Raw genomic sequence first — 18186 nt, forward strand, 5'->3', positions numbered from 1 at the left:
GTTGTCATAGTTCATCAATATCTGATGTTACCCAGATACTGAATCTTTCTTGATTGTTTCTGCTCACTTGTTTTTTAAAGATTTAATTTGACTAATTAAAAAAATTTTTTATAGATTTTTATTCATTTATTCATGAGAGAGAGAGGGGCAGAGACACAGGCAGAGGGAGAAGCAGGCTCCATGCAGGGAGCCTGATGTGGGCCTCGATCCCGGGTCTCCAGGATCACGCCCTGGGCTGAAGGCGGCGCTAAACTGCTGAGCCACCCGGGCTGCCCAACTATTTTTTTTAAAGAAGGATCCACACCCAGGGCACCTGGGGGGGCGGTGCTCAGTCAGTGAAGCGTCTGCCTTCAGCTCAGGTCATGATCCTGATCCTGCAGTCTTGGGGTTGAGCCAGGTGTCGGGCTCCCTGCTCAGTGGAGAGTCTGCTTCTCCCTCTGCCCCCCTAGCAGTCGTGCTCGCTTTCTTGCGTTCTGTACCTCAAATAAATAAATACAATCTTAACAAATAAACTCAGCTCAACACCCAATGTGGGGCTCGAACTCACGACTCTGATACCGACTCATATGCTCTACTGACTGAGCCAGCCAGGCGCCCCTCTGCTCACTTGAAGTCAGGTCGGCCTGTTGTCTTGCATGTTTGCTGATATTTATGATCTTATCATTTTAGGATGTGGGAATCTCGGAGACCTAAACTGGGAGTGCTTCCTTCCGAGTGGACTTGAACATGGTTCTTCCAGATGCCAGGAGGTGCTACTTACCTGCAACTACTTTGGCTCCCTTCTGGGGTTCATCACCTAGTGCATTCAGTTCTCCTCGCATTTTGCTCGAAGCTTAGTCTCCTAATAACACTAATACAAGCATTTTCCTTTAGGAAAGGTCATCCATGTTACTTTTTCTCCCATTTTACTTCTCTTTGCTCTGATTTCAGCTCGTTATCTTCACATTGAGGTTCATGGGGTGAGCTTTCGGTGGTGAGGAGGCTGGAGAGCCTCCTTTCCCCATCGAGTGCAGCAATGCATTAAGTAGCAGGTGCTCGGGCAGCCCCGGGGGGCGCAACGGCTTAGCGTTGCCTTCAGCCTCGGGTGTGATCCTGGAGTTCCGGGATCAGGTCCCACGTCGGGCTCCCTGCGTGGAGCCTGCTTCTCCCTCTGCCTGGGTCTCTGTCTCTCTCTGTCTCTCTCTCCTCTCTCTCTCCTCTCTGTGTATTCTCATGAATAAATAAATAAAATATTTTTTTAAAAAAAGAAGCAGGTGCTCTAGGTGAGATAGCCTTTTCATCGTGATAATATATACCTAACACGTAATTTACCATTTTGACCATCTTTAAGTGTACGATTCCGTAGCATGAGCTACATTCACACTGTTGAACAAGCATCACCACTGTCCATCACCAGAATTCTTCATCTTGCCAAACTGAAGCTCCACCTGTTGGACAAGAACTCTCCATCGTCCTCTCCTCCAACTCTTGAGCAACCTCCGATCTTGCAGTCTCCGTGGACCCGCCCGTTCTAGGCATCTCACGGTAGTTGTTCATTGTGTGTCAACGTGACTAGGTCACGAGGTGCCCGCCTATGTGGTCAGACACTATTCTGGGAGTGTCTGCGAGGGTATTTTTGGACGAGATTAACATTCAAATGATAGAGTGAACAGAGCGGCTAGCCTTCCAATCAATCATTTGAAAGCTTGAGTAGAACAAAAAGGCTGACCCTCCTCTAAATAAGGCAGAATTTGGGATCCCTGGGTGGCGCAGGGGTTTGGCGCCTGCCTTTGGCCCAGGGCGCGATCCTGGAGACCCGGGATCGAATCCCACGTCAGGCTCCTGGTGCATGGAGCCTGCTTCTCCCTCTGCCTGTGTCCCTGCCTCTCTCTCTCTCTCTGTGACTATCATAAATAAATAAAACTTAAAAAAAAATAGAAAAAGAAAAAAAAATAAGGCAGAATTTTCCCGCCTGCCTGCCTTTGAACCTGGACATTGGCTTTTCTGGCTCTGGGGCTCAAACTGAAGTGCTGACCCTTCCTAAGTCTCTTAAAAAAATTTTTTTATTGGAGTTCAGTTTGCCAACATATAGCATAACACCCAGTGCTCATCCTATCAAGTGCCCCCCTCAGTGCCCACCACCCACCCCCTTCCTAAGTCTTGAGCTGCTGGCCTTCAGCCTGGAATTCACACCATCAGCTCTCCTGGTTCTCAGGCTTTTGGACTCAGACCAGAGCTATACCACTGGTACTCCCGGGTCTCCAGCGCGCTGGCTCACCCTGCAGATCTTGGGACCTGTCAGCCTTCGTAATCATGAGCCAATTCCACACAATAATCCCTTTATCCCCACACACATATGCACATGTGTGCATGCACACGCACATTCTATCAGCTCTGTTTCTCTGGCGAAGCCTAATACACTCATATACATGGAATCATACAACGTTTGTCCTTTTATGTCTGGCCTATTTCATGTAACTCAGTGCATCTGAGGTTCGTCTATATGGTACCACGTCTCAGAGATAGACCCTTTTAACAATGGGAATGTCCTCTTGAACATATACTATCTATACTCTGTTCCACTCAACTGCCAGAAGCAGAAGTCTAGTCCAGCACTGGGGGATCCGGGAATTCTTCCTGGAGGAGATGATGTGTATCTGCGACTCAAAGAATGAGCCAAGTAAAAGGGGTCAAAAAGGGGGCAGTGGGAGAGACCTAGAAAAAAAAACAGTTCTAGGTAGAATAAACAGTATGTAGAAAAGCCTGGTAGTATGTAAAATAAATAAATAAATTAATTAATTAAAAAAAAAAAAACAAAACAGGGATCCCTGGGTGGCTCAGCGGTTTGGCGTCTGCCTTTGGTCCAGGGCACGGTCCTGGAGACCCGGGATCGAGTTCCGGGTCGGGCTCCCTGCATGGAGCCTGCTCCTCCCTCTGCCTGTGTCTCTGCCTCTCTCTCTCTCTCTCTCTCTCTATCATGAATAAATAAATAAAATCTTAAAAAAATAAAGATTAAAAAAATAAAAAACAAACAAAAAGCCTCGTATGAGAAAGAACATGCTGCTTTTAGGGACCTGAAAGTTTCTTAGTCTGGGCGGAGCTTCTTAGCGATCAGAGGAGCAAATAGCCGAAGACTCTACCGGAGGGACTGGTAAGGGGCACTAGATGGGATGAGCACTGGGTGTTATGCTGCATGTTGGCAAATTGAACACCAATAAAAAATAAATTTAAAAAAAGTAAAAAAATAAAAATAAAAGCATTAAAAAAAATTCTTGGTGAAAAAGAAAAGAGACCATAGAGATGAATATTCATTCTCTCATTACTCGTGGGATAGCAGGACTTTTGTCAGGTCCTCTAATTAGCACAATTTGCTGACTTATGCAGCAAACCCACATCAAGAAGGAAGACTGTCTGGGTCCCACGTGTTAAAGGTCGACGAGGCCAAGGACTCTAAGTAGCTGATGCGGATACGGACATCTTTACACATTTGGCAAAAAACTCTCATTCGTCTTCACCCCCCCTGGTTCTTGCCATCATCCTGGATGACAGCAACATGCCTGAGGATAATCGACTTTTGGCTCTACTCTGCTCCTTCCTGGGATTGTATGTCCTTGCCTGGAGTCTCAGTGACCTCCCAGATGTCTTCCCTGGTATTCTATTACTGTAGATCCTCAATAAATATTTACCTTGAAAGTTTGATCACATAATGAAGTGATTAGGTTTCTAAATGCCAAGCCCTAGGAGAGGTTTTGTGCCTTTCCCGTGAGACCAGCATACCTTGACTTTGCCATTCTGAAGAAACAGAGTCCAGTTATGGCCATCTTGACTACTGGAGATGAGGAACTCCTTCACATACATGCTGATGAGGAGAGATTTCACCCCCTGGGTGGTTATTCCTGTGACTTTCATGGTCTTCCGGAAGTCCACTTGCAGCCACTCTTTTGGGTTATTTGCCTAGGAAAGTCAGTTAGACTAGTATCCTGGGGAACAGTACCGTTTGCTCCTAGACACCCCCACATCCCCTCTTCTTTACCACGTCATAGCAGGGACCACTCTGCATTTTCGTGGTCTCTCCTTAGTAGACTGTAAGCAATTTTTCAAGATTCGTTCCTACAGCCTCAGGGTCTGCCATTTAACGGGTGCCCAGGAAATGTCTGCTAAATGAATATACGAGCCATATATAGATGGGCTAGAGTATGAGAAGCTTGGCAATGAGTCACACAATCTGTTTCGCTTAAAGTAAGCCCCTTGGAGGAGCAGAGTCCACTGACTGCGTTCATCCCCAAGAGCTATCCAGGGATTGAAAATCACTAATTCAAAAAAAAAAAGAGAAAATCACTAATTCAGGGCAGCCCCGGTGGCCCAGTGATTTAGCGTCGCCTTTGGCCGGGGCCTGATCCTGGAGTCCCAGGATCGAGTCCCACATCGGGCTCCCTGAGTGGAGCCTGCTTCTCCCTCTGCCTGGGTCTCTGCTTCTCTCTCTCTCTCTGTCTCTCACGAATAAATAAAAAAAATAAAATCGTTAAAAAAAAAGAAAATCACTAATTCAGTGGCTCTCAGGAAAAAACCTGCCCAATGAACGGTAGAGGAGTGTGACACTTTCCATTGAGGCACTGAGAAACTTGCAAAGAGGGCTACTTCTAGATACTTCTCCATAACACTGGACTTGAGCTCCGACAATTTCTTCACAGGCATTCGCCAGGATTGCACACAGAGATCCTGCTTCTTGGAGGCTCACTCAGGGATCGTTTCCCCCCTAAAAATGTTGTGTGCGATCACCTGGCACATCCACTAAATGTCTGTGCGGATTCTTCCCCCGAGACGCGACCACCCTTGACACGTCTCGGGGAACACCCAGGTGGCAGAAAGGCCTCTAAAGGAGCAGTCGAGGACTTTCCCAACCCATCCTCCCTGCTCTGCGTCGGTTAAGTGGCGAGTGTGAGGCCTCTTACCTGAGGTCTCCAGGCATTAGTCCTGCCCTGCAGGTGCAGCCGGGCTTGGGAAGGAGACCAAGTGGCAAGCATACTGCTTAGGTAGGACGAGGCAGTGATCTGAGCATCTGATATTGCTTTACTCTCCATCCCCAGCGGCATGCTGCAACCTCAGAGAGATTAAAGGTGGGCGCAATCATAAGGACAAGAGGCAGCCTCGGTTGCACTGGCCTGCGGCCGCCGACACCCCCCCCCCTACTATCCCCACCGCACCATCTCCCAGGCATTAACCCCCGCACCCATGCTGTTACTGCTGCCCCGCGCCTTCTGGTCAGCTCTTCTCAGTTCGGGGGCACTTTGACCTTAAGAGTGCCGGAGGAGGTGGCTGCCCCTAGGGAATCCCATGGTTACAATGACCAAGGCCTGCGTTTGCTCGGGACTGCGCTGCTCTTAGCATTCGTGGTTCTGTGTCCTGGGACATCGCCCTGCCCTCGAGAAGACTAGGACAGTCATTCATCCCACCCGGGGCTGGGACACGGAAGGGCACGTGATGACTGGGCACTTACTGTTGAAGTCACAGCCCAAGAGCTCCATGCGAAGAGTGCTGCGGATGCTGTAATGGGTTGGGTGCAAACGGATGTACTGAGCAATAATCGGAGGGTTAAAAATATTGTGTTTGATCCCAGATGAATCCACGTTGCCAAAGAAGACCTGTGGGGAGGGATTAGCACAGGTACATGCCAGGTGCAGACAGGGTACAAAGCAATTGCTCCCCATTGCATCTTCCCTCTAATTTTGCTTTGTGCTTCTCTCGACAGCACGCAGCGCTCACATACAACCGTCGTAGCTAGAAGTCCTGTATGTCGGGCCCTGTTCCACATCTGAGAGGGTGCTGGCAGGCACCACCCTACCACCCTGGCCTCAGGATAATCTTCCAAGACTGTGGTCTCTCTCTGTGTGTGTGTGTGTGTGCACATGTGCATGAACTGTGAGGCTTTAATTAATGATTCCTTGTGTATGGATTTGTAAGACACGTGTTAACATCCAACATGTGGGGGTTCGGACCTTGAGCAGTCTAGGGTGCAGAGAAAGTACACGGCATCTTCAAAGGAAAGGGAACACAGTTTGAGAAATGTGATAGGAACACCTAGTCAGGGGATCCCTGGGGGGCTCAGTGGCTTGGCACCTGCCTTCGGCCCAGGGCATGAACCTGGAGACCTGGGATCGAGCCCCGCGTCGGGCTCCCTGCATGGAGCCTGCTTCTCCCTCTGCCTGGGTCTCTGCCTCTCTCTCTCTCTCTGTGTCTCTCATGAATAAATAAATAAAATCTTTAAATAAAAAAGGAACACCTACTCAGAAGGCCTCGGTTTAAACCATGGCGTACAGGCTACGGAAAGTTTAAAATGATCTCCTAGGCTTTGTGTATGCTTGAATACACTAGAATAGGAATCAGTGTGTGTTATATGATGACACATCAGCATTACAGTATCGTGCAGAATGTTGTAAGAAATTGTTTTGCCCGGGTGCCTGGTGGCTCAGTCGGTGAAGCATCCGCTTTCAGCTCAGGTCATGATCCCGGGTCGGGAGATCGAGGCCCGCGTCAGGCTCCCTGCTCAGTGGGGAGTCTGCTTCATCCTCTCCCTCCGCCCCCTGATCATTCATGGTCTCTCAAATAGTACCTAAAAAATCTTTAAAAAAGAATATAGGTGCAGAAATCCTCAAATGATTTTAGCAGACGGAATCCAGCAGTACATTATAAAAGTGACATTTCATGTCCAAAAAGGAACTGTCCCAGGAATACAAAGATGCTTCAACTTAAGAAAATAACTCTACGTTAATAAAATAAAGGGGGAAAAACCCACATGACTGTCTTGATTCATGCAGAAAAAGCATTGACTAAAATCCACCTTTTCCTGACAAAAAACACTCAGCAAACTAGGAATAGAAGGGGAATCACCAAACATAATAAAGGGCATTTATGAAATACCCATAGCTAAGGTCATACTCACTGGTGGAGGACTGAAAGCTTTTCCCCTAATCAGGAACAAGAATCCGCGCTTTCCCTGCCTCTAACCGACATTGTAATGGAAATCCTGGCTAGAGCAATGATGCAAGAGAAAGAAATAAAGGGTATTTAAATTGGAAAGGAAGAAGGAAAACCATCTGTGTTCTCAGATGACATAACCTTACACAGAAAAAGTCCTAAAGAATTCACGAAACACCGGCAGAGTTAGTGAATTCAACAAACTTCAGGATATGAGACCAACGTGCAGAAATTAGGGGGTTTTCCACGCGGCAGCGGCGACGAACCTCAAACGAAACTGATTAATTGATCAGTTAACTAACTGATTGAATAATTTTATTCAAATCGGGATCACGTGCAATTACATCCCTAGGAATACACGTAGCGGAGGACGTGCAGGGCGTGTGCACGGAAAGTCACGGAACATTGCTGAAAGTCACTCGGGAGGCCCCGAATACGCGGGAAGCCCCCCCGCCCCCCCCCCCCCCCCCCCCCCGGTGTCAGGACCTGAACGTGTCCCATCGCCGAGTCGCGCCCAGGCGACAGACAGGCCGCACCCCCTCCGGGAAGCTCCCCCGCCCCGCCCTGCGCAGCCCGAGTGCAGGGGCCGCCTGGAGGGGCACCCAGAGGGAGGGCCCCGCCCGGTCCCGGCGCACCTGCAGCGCTCCCGCCGCGCCGACCCGCCGCTGCTGGCACCGCGGGGCGGCGCTCGGGACCCGGGGGCGCGACAGGCCCAGCCCGGGGGGGGCGGGGGGGCGGGGGGGATCAGCTGGGCGGCCGCCTGCAGCCCGGGCTCGGGTCGGCAGCCCTGGGGGCGCGGGGGGAGCCCGCAGGCTCCACGGGGGCCCGGGTCAGCGGGCTGCACCTGCCCGAGCTCCCTGTCCCTCGGGCCCCGCCCTGCCCCTCCCTACACACGGGGGACAGTGACCCCCAGGTGCCAGGTGCCGCGGCACAGCCGGCGCGGGGGCTCGCGAGGCCGCACCGGGAGGAGCAGGCGCGGGCCAGGGCCAGTGGGGCGGCGCGGCGGGAGCAGGGGGCCGGGTCAGCGCGCTGCCCAGACAGCGGGTGTCGCCCTGCCGTCGGGCCCCCCATCCCGCGCCCGGAGGGGCCCCGCGCGACCTTCGCCGCCGCCGCCGCCGCGCACGTCCGCCCGCAGGTGCCCCTCGCCGCCAGGGGGGGCGCGCAGTGGGGGCGAGTGCCCCTCGATGGACGTGCAGGGCGATCCCCGCTGCCTCGGGGGGCCTATTCCTGCTCCCTCGGGGGGACGGACCCCGACTCCTGTCCCTTGGCGGAGGGACCCCGACTCCTGTCCCTTGGGGGAGGGACCCTGACTCCTGTCCCTTGGGGGAGGGACCCCAACTCCTGATCCCTTGGTGGAGGGACCCCGATTCCTGATCCCTCGGGGGGAGGGACCCCGACTCCTGTCCCTTGGTGGAGGGACCCCGCTTCCTGATCGCTCGGGGGGAGGGACCCCAATTCCTGCTCCCTTGGGGGGGGGGACCCGGGTTCCCGCTCCCTCGGAGAACAGCCCTCCTGAGAACACGGTGCCGAGGGAACGCGGCCGGCGCACACGGCCACCTACTGGTCCCAGGGTGGCCCCTGCAGCAGGTGTCCAGCGGACGCCAAGCGGCAGGGACAGGAGGCCGAGGAGCGGTCGGTCCCCGGGGGCAGGACGGGGTGCAGGGGGCAGTGAGCGCGCGGCGGCCGGGCCGTCTGTGCGGGGCGCTGCCGCGTGTGCAGCCGAGAGGGCCGACATGTCGGGGGTGCACGTGGGGGCGCGCGAGCTCCTGCACGCTCGTGGGTGGCGCCCCATGCCGTCCGCGCGGCGCAGAGCCAGCGACTTCCCGCCTTTTCTGGCGGGCGAGGGCCGGGCCAATGAGGACGCGGTGACCTCATCAGATCTGCGTGTCACCGCGTGCGCAGCGGGGAGGGGAGGGGGTGTCGCTTTTATACGGAGCGGGGCCTCCTCGCCCGCTGCTCAGAGCTCGGGAGCAGCCGGCCCAGCGCGCCGCACGGCGGTGCACCCCGGCGCTCCTCTCTGCGCCCCGACGCCGTCTTTCGGAAGCGCAGCCCGAGGTTGGTCTCTCCGCAGCCCGAGGTCGGTCTCTCCGCAGCCCGAGGTCCGTCTTTCTGCAGCCCGAGGTCCGTCTTTTGCTCCCTCGGGCGGAGGGACCCCAATTCCCGCTCCCTTGGGGGTCCCGGATTCCTGCTCCCTCGAGGGGAGGGGCCCCGATTCCTGCTCCCGGGGGGGGGGGGGGAAGAGGCCGTTATTCCTGCTCCCTGGGGGGGGGGGTGCCCCGATTCCTGCTCCCTCGGGAGGAGGGACCCCGATTCCTGCTCCCTCAGGGGGAGGGGCCCGATTCCTGCTCTCTCGGGGGGGAGGGACCCCGACTCCTGCTCCCTTGAGGGGAGGGGCCCCGATTCCTGCTCCCTGGGGGGGGGGGAAGAGGCCGTTATTCCTGCTCCCTGGGGGGGGGTGCCCCGATTCCTGCTCCCTCAGGGGGAGGGGCCCGATTCCTGCTCTCTCGGGGGGAGGGACCCCGGTTCCCGCTCCCTCAGAGAACAGCCCTCCTGAGAACACGGTGCCGAGGGAACGCGGCCGGCGCACACGGCCACCTACTGGTCCCAGGGTGGCCCCTGCAGCAGGTGTCCAGCGGACGCCAAGCGGCAGGGACAGGAGGCCGAGGAGCGGTCGGTCCCCGGGGGCAGGACGGGGTGCAGGGGGCAGTGAGCGCGCGGCGGCCGGGCCGTCTGTGCGGGGCGGTGCCGCGTGTGCAGCCGAGAGGGCCGACATGTCGGGGGTGCACGTGGGGGCGCGCGAGCTCCTGCACGCTCGTCGGTGGCGCCCCATGCCGTCCGCGCGGCGCAGAGCCAGCGACTTCCCGCCAGCGGCTTTTCTGGCGGGCGAGGGCCGGGCCGGGCCAATGGGGACGCGGTGACCTCATCAGGCCTGCGTGTCACCGCGTGCGCAGCGGGGCGGGGAGGGGGTGTGTCCCTCGGATACGGAGCGGGGCCTCCTCGCCCGCTGCTGAGGGCTCGGGTGCAGCCGGCCCAGCGCGCCGCACGGCGGTGCACCCCGGCGCTCCTCTCTGCGCCCCGACGCTGTTTCGGCAGCGCAGCCCGAGGCCCGTCTCTCTGCAGCCCGAGGTCGGACTCTCTGCAGCCCGAGGTCGGACTCTCTGCAGCCCGAGGTCGGTCTCTGCAGCCCGAGGTCAGTCTCTCTACAGCCCGAGGTCGGTCTCTCTGCAGCGCGAGGCCCGTCTCTCCGCAGCCTGAGGTCGGTCTCTGCAGCCCGAGGTCGGACTTTCTGCAGCCCGAGGCCCGTCTCTCCGCAGCCCGAGGTCGGTCTCTGCAGCCCGAGGTCAGACACTCTGCAGCCCGAGTTCGGTCTCTCTGCAGCCCGAGGTCGGTCTCTCTGCAGCCTGAGGCCCGTCTGTCTGCAGCCCTTGCCCCGTCTCTCCGCAGCCCGAGGCCGGTGTCTCTCTGTCCGCAGCCCGATGTCTCTGCAGCCCAAGCCCCATGTCCCCGCGGCCCGACGCCGACCGTCCTCAGCCCGGGTCTCCGCAGCCCGAGGCCCGTGGTCTCCGTCGAGCCTAGCGTCCCTAGTCTCCGCAGCCCGAGGCTCCGTCCCTAGGTCCCGCGTGCTCCCCTCCTGCCTCCGCCCCCGACGCCTCTCCCTCCCCAGCAGTCCGTGTCCTTCCCGCCCTGGCCCTCTTCCCGCCCTACCTCGGCGCTCCCGCCCGCTCGTCTGGGCTCAGGGGAGCCTGTAGGCGGGCCGCGCCCGAGGTCGTGCCGCTCGCCAGCGCCCGCGCGGGGCTGGCCTTCTCGTGTGCCAGATGGGCGCTCCTGCGGGCCGGCCGCTACGCCAAGCGCCTGGGCGCGTCCGCCCCCATCTTCCTGGCGGCCGTCATCCAGTTCCTGACGGCCACCGTGCTGGGGCTGGCGGGCGACGAGGCCCGGCACAGGCGCACCGCGTACATCACCCCGGAGCTCGTGGACCGGGCGCTGCACAACCACGAGCTGCTCAGCGGCTTGTTCACGATGACCACCGTGTCCCAGGTGGCCCCGGCCCGGTACTAGCCGCCCCCGGCCCCTGATGCCCGCCGCCGCCCGGGGAGCCGCCGGGGGGGCTCGGTGACCCCCGCGTCCCCGCAATAAAAGGCGCAGAGACAACCAGACGTGTGCGCCTGGCTCACTGGGTGCGGGACGCGCCTCGGGGGGAGGGCGGGGGGGGGCGGGGGGGAGGTTGGGGTTTGGGGTTGTGGGCGAGGTTGGGGTGGGGGTGCGGGGCTCGGGGATGACGGGGGGTTGGGGTGCCCTCGGCGGTGCACGATGGGGGTGATGGAGGATTTGGGGTGTGGCGTGGGGCGCGGGTTCGTGGGTGTGGTGCGGGGTTCGGTCATGCGGTCCGGAGCATTGTTGGGGTGCAGGGACGGGGGCTGTGGCGGGGTCCGGCTGGGGTGCAGGGGTGGTGGTGGGGTCCGGCTGGGGTGCGGGGACGGGGACTGCTCGGGGTCAGGACAGGGGGTGGCTGGGCTGGGAGTGACGCTGGGGCATAGAAGACCCCCCCCCACCGCACGGGCCAGTCCCGTGGACGATGGTGTGTGTGGGGCTGGAGCTCAGGACCATGCCTGCGGCGTGGTGATGGGGTGAACGCCGGTGCAGTAACAACCTGGCTGCGGGATGGAGGGGGACACACCTGCCGGCGCGGAGTGAATGGGGGGACACAGCTGCCGGCGCGGACTGTTGGGGGACACAGGTGCCGGCGCGGACTCGAGGGGACAGGGCTTTGACGGAAGGCTGGGGGGGCGGGGACCATCCTGACTCCGGCCAAGCGGCCTCGGGGCCAGGCGGGCCGGCGCCGCGACGTTAGCTCGGGGGCCGGCAGGGGCCGGGAGGGGCCGGGGGGCGCGGGCCGACCCGGGGGCCGGGGTCGCCTCGGAAGGGCCGCGGCCGCCCAGGCCCCGCGCCGGCCCGCGCGCTCGGTTCCGTCCGGCGGGACGGCGGGGGGCGGCGCACGCATGCGCGGGGTCCGCGGGGGGGCGGGGCCCGCAGGGGGCGGGGCCGGGGGACGCGGGCACGTCGGGCGTGCGCGCGTGCGGGCAAGATGGCGGCGGCGGGCGGCGGGCGGCCCGGGCGGCGGCGGCGGCGGCGGCCCGGGCGGCGGCGGCGGCGGCGGCGGCGGCGGCGCGGGCCCGGGGCCCGAGGCCGGGGACTTCCTGGCCCGCTACCGGCAGGTGTCGAGCAAGCTGCGTAAGCGGTTCCTGCGGAAGCCGAACGTGGCGGAGGCGGGCGAGCAGTTCGCGCAGCTGGGCCGGGAGCTGCGCGCGCAGGAGTGCCTGCCGTACGCCGCGTGGTGCCAGCTGGCCGTGGCGCGCTGCCAGCAGGCGCTGTTCCACGGGCCCGGGGAGGCGCTGGCGCTGACCGAGGCCGCGCGCCTCTTCCTGCGGCAGGAGCGCGACGCCCGCCAGCGCCTCGCCTGCCCCGCGGCCTACGGGGAGCCGCTGCAGGCCGCCGCCAGCGCGCTGGGCGCCGCCGTGCGCCTGCACCTGGAGCTGGGCCAGCCGGCCGCCGCCGCCGGCCTGTGCCTCGAGCTGGCCGCCGCCCTGCGCGACCTGGGCCAGCCGGCCGCCGCCGCCGGCCACTTCCTGCGCGCCGCGCAGCTGCACCTGCCGCAGCTGCCCCTGGCCGCGCTGCAGGCGCTGGGCGACGCCGCCTCCTGCCAGCTGCTGGCGCGCGACTACAGCGGCGCCCTGGCCGTCTTCACGCGCATGCAGCGCCTGGCGCGGGAGCACGGCAGCCACCCGCTGCGGCAGCCGCCCCCGGCCCCGCCGCCGCCCGCCCCGCCGCTGCCCCTGGCCCCGCCGGCGGCGGCGTCGACCTCGTCGGCCTCGGCCTCGACCTCGTCGGCCTCGGCCTCGTCCTCGTCGGCCTCCGCCCCGCTGGGCCCCGCCGCCGCCGCCCCGGCCCTGCCCGCCGCCCTGCTGCCTGCCGCGCCCGCGCCCACGCCCACGCCCGCGCCCGCCACGCTGGGCGCCTTCTCGGACGTGCTGGTCCGCTGCGAGGTGTCCCGCGTGCTGCTGCTGCTCCTGCTGCAGCCGCCGCCCGCCAAGCTGCTGCCCGAGCACGCCCACACGCTGGAGAAGTACTCCTGGGAGGCCTTCGACGGCCACGGGCCCGACGGCGCCGGCCAGCTTCCCGACGAGCTGTTCCTGCTGCTCCAGTCCCTGGTCATGGCCACCCACGAGAAGGACACGGAGGCCGTCAAGTCGCTGCAGGTGGACATGTGGCCGCTGCTCAGTGCGGAGCAGAACCACCTGCTGCACCTCGTTCTGCAGGAAGCCGTGTCCCCCGTCGGGGCAGGGCGTCTGACCACTCGCGCGCGCCAGCCCCGAAGCCGCTTTCCGCCTCTGGCCCCGTGGCCTGCTGCTGCCCCGCCGTTGGACCGCGGGCCGGCCGGCCGGCCGGCCGGCCGGCGGGCGGCGGTGCCCACGGACCGACGGGCAGGGGCCCGGCACTCGCACCTGTCTTGCTCTTCGCCCGCCCGCCTCCACCGGACGCTGCGGGACTGCAGCCTCCCGCATCCCACAGGCTTCGTGCCGTCCCTGGCGCGGCAACCACCCCAGCATCACGGGGTCAGCCTGGAGGACTTGGCTCTCTTCCCCAAGACGGGCCACGGGACACCGAGCGGCCCCTTTACCCCTGGCCTCTTCTTGCACCCAACTCCCCTGCGGGCCCCCACCCCCACCCCCACCCCCACCCTCCCGTACACCTCTGTTGCAAGTCGGACGGTTGGATGTTGCACACGCCTCTCGGTTCCGTTTTTTGTTCGTCGGGGATCTGCTTTAGCGCAGGCCGGTGTCTCTCCAGGTGCTCACCCAGGTTCTCCTTTGTTGCCCACGCCCCACGCGTACCCCTGGGGAGCACTAGATGGCACGGGCCCTCGGGGCTGCTGCCCTAAATCCACAATAAAGCCGTTCTGATGCCTCTCGCCTGCGGTTCGCCTTCCTCCGTAACGCGGAATAGCTGCTCCACCTGTCGGGAGGCAGCAAGGGGAAGAGCGGGTGGCTGTGCTTCGGGCCGCAGTGTGGTCGTTCACTCGCAGCGGTCCGTGCGCCTGCTGCTCGGGCTGTGCCGCACAGTCAATCCACAGACAACCTTGGCCGCGTGGGCCTTCCTCGGCGCCAAGGCGAATGTGTCCTGCGCAAAGCAGGGGCCCACGTTCGACTGTCGAGGTGTCTGGCGTGCCTTGGAACTCAGGGTTGTGGGCCTAGGTTCCATTCTCAGACGTGGGCCTGGGCCACGCTGGGACTTACTTGTCCTGGGCGCCTTCCCGCCACTGGTAGGTAACTCAGATGTGTTGAATCAGCGTGCTTCCGACCTATTGCGTGGTCCTCGGCCTGCGAGACCGCGCCTTTCTTGCCCAAGAGGACAGCATCCTGTTTCAGAATCCTACATTTTCAAGGCTTTTTGGTCCAAATGTCGCGTGCAAACGTTACTAGCCGCGTGTTTTTACATTCCACTTGCCTTTAGGGGTTTGGGAGGGCCAGTGAGAACTCTCCAGAATGTAATCTCCCTCTCAGTCCTTCTGCTTTCGGAAAATGCACCCTTTAGCCTGAGGCTGTGTACGGAACTGATCTGGTGGGGTGAGGTTTAAGGATGCGGTTGGGCAGTTCTGTTTTGCCTTTAGTGTGTGTGTGTGTTGGGGGATGTGTAGGCGGTGGTCACCGTGAGTTAAGCGCCTGTAAATGGGTGGGACGGTTAGGTAGTCCTCATGCCGCCATTTCAGCAACGGGGAAGCAGTCAGTAGGTAAGAAAATACAAAAGAGGCCCATCTGACACAGACTCCGCCACCAGTCCTGCGCACTCACGTGGCTGCCTGGAAGGGTCTTTCGGAGCCCTAAAAGCCTAGTCTAACTTATTGCAAAAGTGTTAGGGTATCAGACACATGAAAAGATGCTCAACATCACTAATCATCAGGGAAATGCAAGTGAAAACCACAATGAGATATCACATCTGTCAGAATGGCTAAAATCAAAACCACAGGAAAGCACAGGTGTTGGTGAGGATGTGGAGAAAAAGGAGCCTTCATGCACTATTGGTGTGAATGCCAGCTGTTGCGGCCACTGTGGAAAATAGTATGGAGGTTCCTTTAAAAATTAAAAATAGAACCACCATATGACCATGTAATTCCCCAACTGGGTATTTACCCAACGAAAATGAGAACACTAATTCGAAGAAAGATACACACCCCTATGTTTACAGCAGCATTATTTACAACAGTCAATATATGGAAGCAATCCAAGTGTCCATAGATGAAAGGATCAAGACACACACACACACACACACACACACACACACACACAGATCCAAAATGGAGTATTTTTGAGCCCTGAAAAAGAATTCAATCTTGCCATTTGCAACATGGATGGATCTAGAATGTATAATGTTATGTGAAATAAGTCAGAGAAAGACAAATACTGTATGATTTCACTCCTGTGGAATTTAAGAAACAAAAGATGAAAGAAAAAAAAGAGATAAAAAAACCAGACTCCTAAATATAGACCAGAAACTGATGGTCACCAGATGGGGTGTAGGTGTGGGGATGGGTGAAATACATGATGGGGATTAAGAGTGCACGTAATCATCATGAGCCCTGGGAAATGTATAGAGGTGTTGAGTCACCATGTTGTACACCTGAAACTAATGTAACACTACATTAATTATACTGGAATTTTTGAAAAACATTTTTTAAAAAAGTGGTTAGGGTGCATGGTCCTTTGCAGTTTTACTTTTCTTGGTATACTCTCAACCCGGGCTACAGGCCTGGCCAGTAGTCTTTTTTTTTTTATACATTTATTTTTTATTGGTGTTCAATTTGCCAACATCTAGAGTAACACCCAGTGCTCATCCCGTCAAGTGCCCCCCTCAGTCTGGCCAGTAGTCTTATTGATGAGGGAGCAAAAGGCAAGCTGAGGGTAAAGCACACGCTAATACTCCGCAACAACTGCCCCCCTCCCACCCCACCCACCAGGTGGGAAAGGTGTGATGTTGTGCAGGCACTCCTGGCTGCCCAAGAGCAAAGGAAGGGGAAAAAACAAATGCTTAACTGACAGAGATCACAGTCATGCACGACATGAATCTTCCATCAGTTTGCAACTGTCTTAATGATTTACAAGGAAAAAAAGCAATCATCAATAGCCAGACCTCCCGAACCCTATACTCAATTTCCTGGGACCTTAACATCACCCTCCCCTCCATAGGATGGAAAATCTTACATAATCAGCCACTCCTCGCAACCCCAGTGCAGGTCTTTCTGCCCATGGGTCCTGTCCCTGTGCTGTAATTAAAACAGCATTTTTTGCACTGAAAAAGTCTCAAGAATTCTTCGCCATTGGCTCCCAAACCTCACTTCAAATCACATCACTACAACAACAATGTATAGGAGTTTTGATATGTGACTGGTGGCAGTATTTGGGTTTGGGCTTAAGGAAAAGCACCCTTGGACCTCTGGTCTAACTCCTTGCATTGAGGATGTAGAGGGGAGGGTTTGCCAGAGAGCCTGGTGTTGGGTATACAAGTATAATTTTAGAAAACATGAAAGTTGTTTTCCATTTGTCATTGGCTCCTTTATAGCTCTCCCTCAGAAACTTCAAAGCATAGATAGCTGGGCTAAGGCTAGATTTCTGCAATTTTCATAGGCTTTGACAAATCCCTTGGTAATTATCAACTTTATGTCAAAATAACACTGATTTCTAACACAACCAAAAATAAATATTTTTAAAGGACATTAAAAATACTCTTCTTTTTAACTTGAAAACCAGAGAGAAAAAGCCACATCACTGAAATGTTCATTGATATATCAAAGTTAACATATACAGGGGCACCTGGGTGGCTCAGTGGCTGAGCATCTGCCTTTGGCTCAGGTCATGATCCTGGGGTCCTGGGATCGAGTCCCGCATCGGGCTCACTGCATGAAGCCTGCTCCTCCCTCTGCCTGTGTCTCTGCCTCTCTGTGTCTCTCATGGATAAATAAGTAAAATCTTTTAAAAAATAAAAAAGTTAGGGCAGCCCAGGTGGCTCAGCGGTTTAGCGCCGCCTTTAGTCCAGGGCGTGATGCTGGGGCCCCAGGATGGAGTCCCATGTCGGGCTCCCTGCATGGAGCCTGCTTCTCCCTCTGCCTCTGTCTGTGCCTCTCTCTCTGTGTCTTTCGTGAATAAATAAATCTTAAAAAAATAAAAAAGTTAACATTTACATTATTCTACACTATTGAGAACGGTGGCAGTGTAGCTGTGGTCCTTAAAGGTTCCCCTCTCCCTCTTTATGTGGGACATCCATGATAAGAAATATCTCTGATGAACAAGATTTTGTCTGTGAGCAAAACAAAGATATAAAAACATCTGAGAATCACTACACTGGGGGACGATGACTAAGATTGAAATCTGCACATTAGGCAAGCTGTGGGGATGAAGAGTCCTGCTTCATGGCACTGCCTAGGCATCTCTACTGCCTTTAGGCCAGACCAGCAGTCTGCAAACTTTCTGTAAAGGACCAGATGGCAATATTTTAGTCTTTTCAGGCCACAAATGATCTTCGTTGCATAATGTTTGTTTTTGCAACTTTAAACCTGTAAAAACCATTCTTAAGTCACAGTCCGTACAAAAGCAAGTGGTAGTCCAAATTCAAGGATGGGCTCTAGCTTCCCCATCTCTGTACTAGAATCTAGAACATAGCAGTTACTCAGTAACTGTTTATTAAATGAATGACCTTCATGAGAGTAGTTAACTCTTTTATCATACTGAATGAGAAAGACTGAAAATAAATGAACTAGTCATTCAACTCCATGTTTTAGGAAAGACAAAACCGAAAGAAAGTAAAAGAAAATTTTAAAGTTTTGAACAGAAATTAATGAGTTAGAAAACAACTCCAGGGGCGCCTGGGTGGCTCAGTTGGTTAAGCATCTGACTCTTGTTTTTGGCTCAGGTCACGATCTCAGGGTCGTGGGATTGAGCCCTGTGTTGGGTTCCTGCTCAGCACAGAGTCTGCTTTAGATTCTCTATCTCTCCCTCTCCCTCTTACTCATGCTCTCTCTCTCTTTTGAAAATTTATTTATTTATTCATGAGAAACACACAGAGAGAGGTGGAGACACAGGCAGAGGGAGAAGCAAGCTCCATGCAAGGAGCCTGATGTGGGACTCGATCCCGGGTCTCCAGGATCACGCCCTGGGCCAAAGGCAGGCGCTAAACCGCTGA

General features: G+C 57.3%; 2 protein-coding genes and 1 long non-coding RNA gene across 4 annotated transcripts in view; 2 read left to right on the plus strand and 1 right to left on the minus strand.

Moving 5' to 3' along the window:
* Positions 1–18186, minus strand: part of F8 (coagulation factor VIII) — a 174125-nt gene that overhangs the window by 5270 nt on the left and 150669 nt on the right. Inside the window, 3 exon segments of the mRNA NM_001003212.1 lie at positions 3757–3933; positions 4932–5080; positions 5477–5621. Of these exon segments, the coding sequence (NP_001003212.1) occupies positions 3757–3933; positions 4932–5080; positions 5477–5621 (471 nt within the window).
* On the plus strand, positions 8775–10466 carry LOC119878097. Of its 2 annotated transcripts, none has more exons than XR_005386544.1 (3): positions 8775–9075; positions 10183–10274; positions 10399–10466. It is a non-coding gene; the product is annotated as an uncharacterized LOC119878097 (long non-coding RNA). The 2 variants fall into 2 exon arrangements; XR_005386543.1 differs by having other exon boundaries at positions 8789–9075; positions 10161–10274.
* On the plus strand, positions 12108–13924 carry F8A1 (coagulation factor VIII associated 1; the record flags this gene model as incomplete). Its single annotated transcript, XM_038586687.1, has 2 exons — positions 12108–12789; positions 12886–13924. Coding segments are annotated over 2 exons (1713 nt in total), but the record flags the coding sequence as incomplete, so codon positions are not given.

This window comes from Canis lupus, chromosome X (genome assembly GCF_011100685.1).
Source record: "Canis lupus familiaris isolate Mischka breed German Shepherd chromosome X, alternate assembly UU_Cfam_GSD_1.0, whole genome shotgun sequence".
NCBI classification, from domain to species: Eukaryota; Metazoa; Chordata; class Mammalia; order Carnivora; family Canidae; genus Canis; species Canis lupus.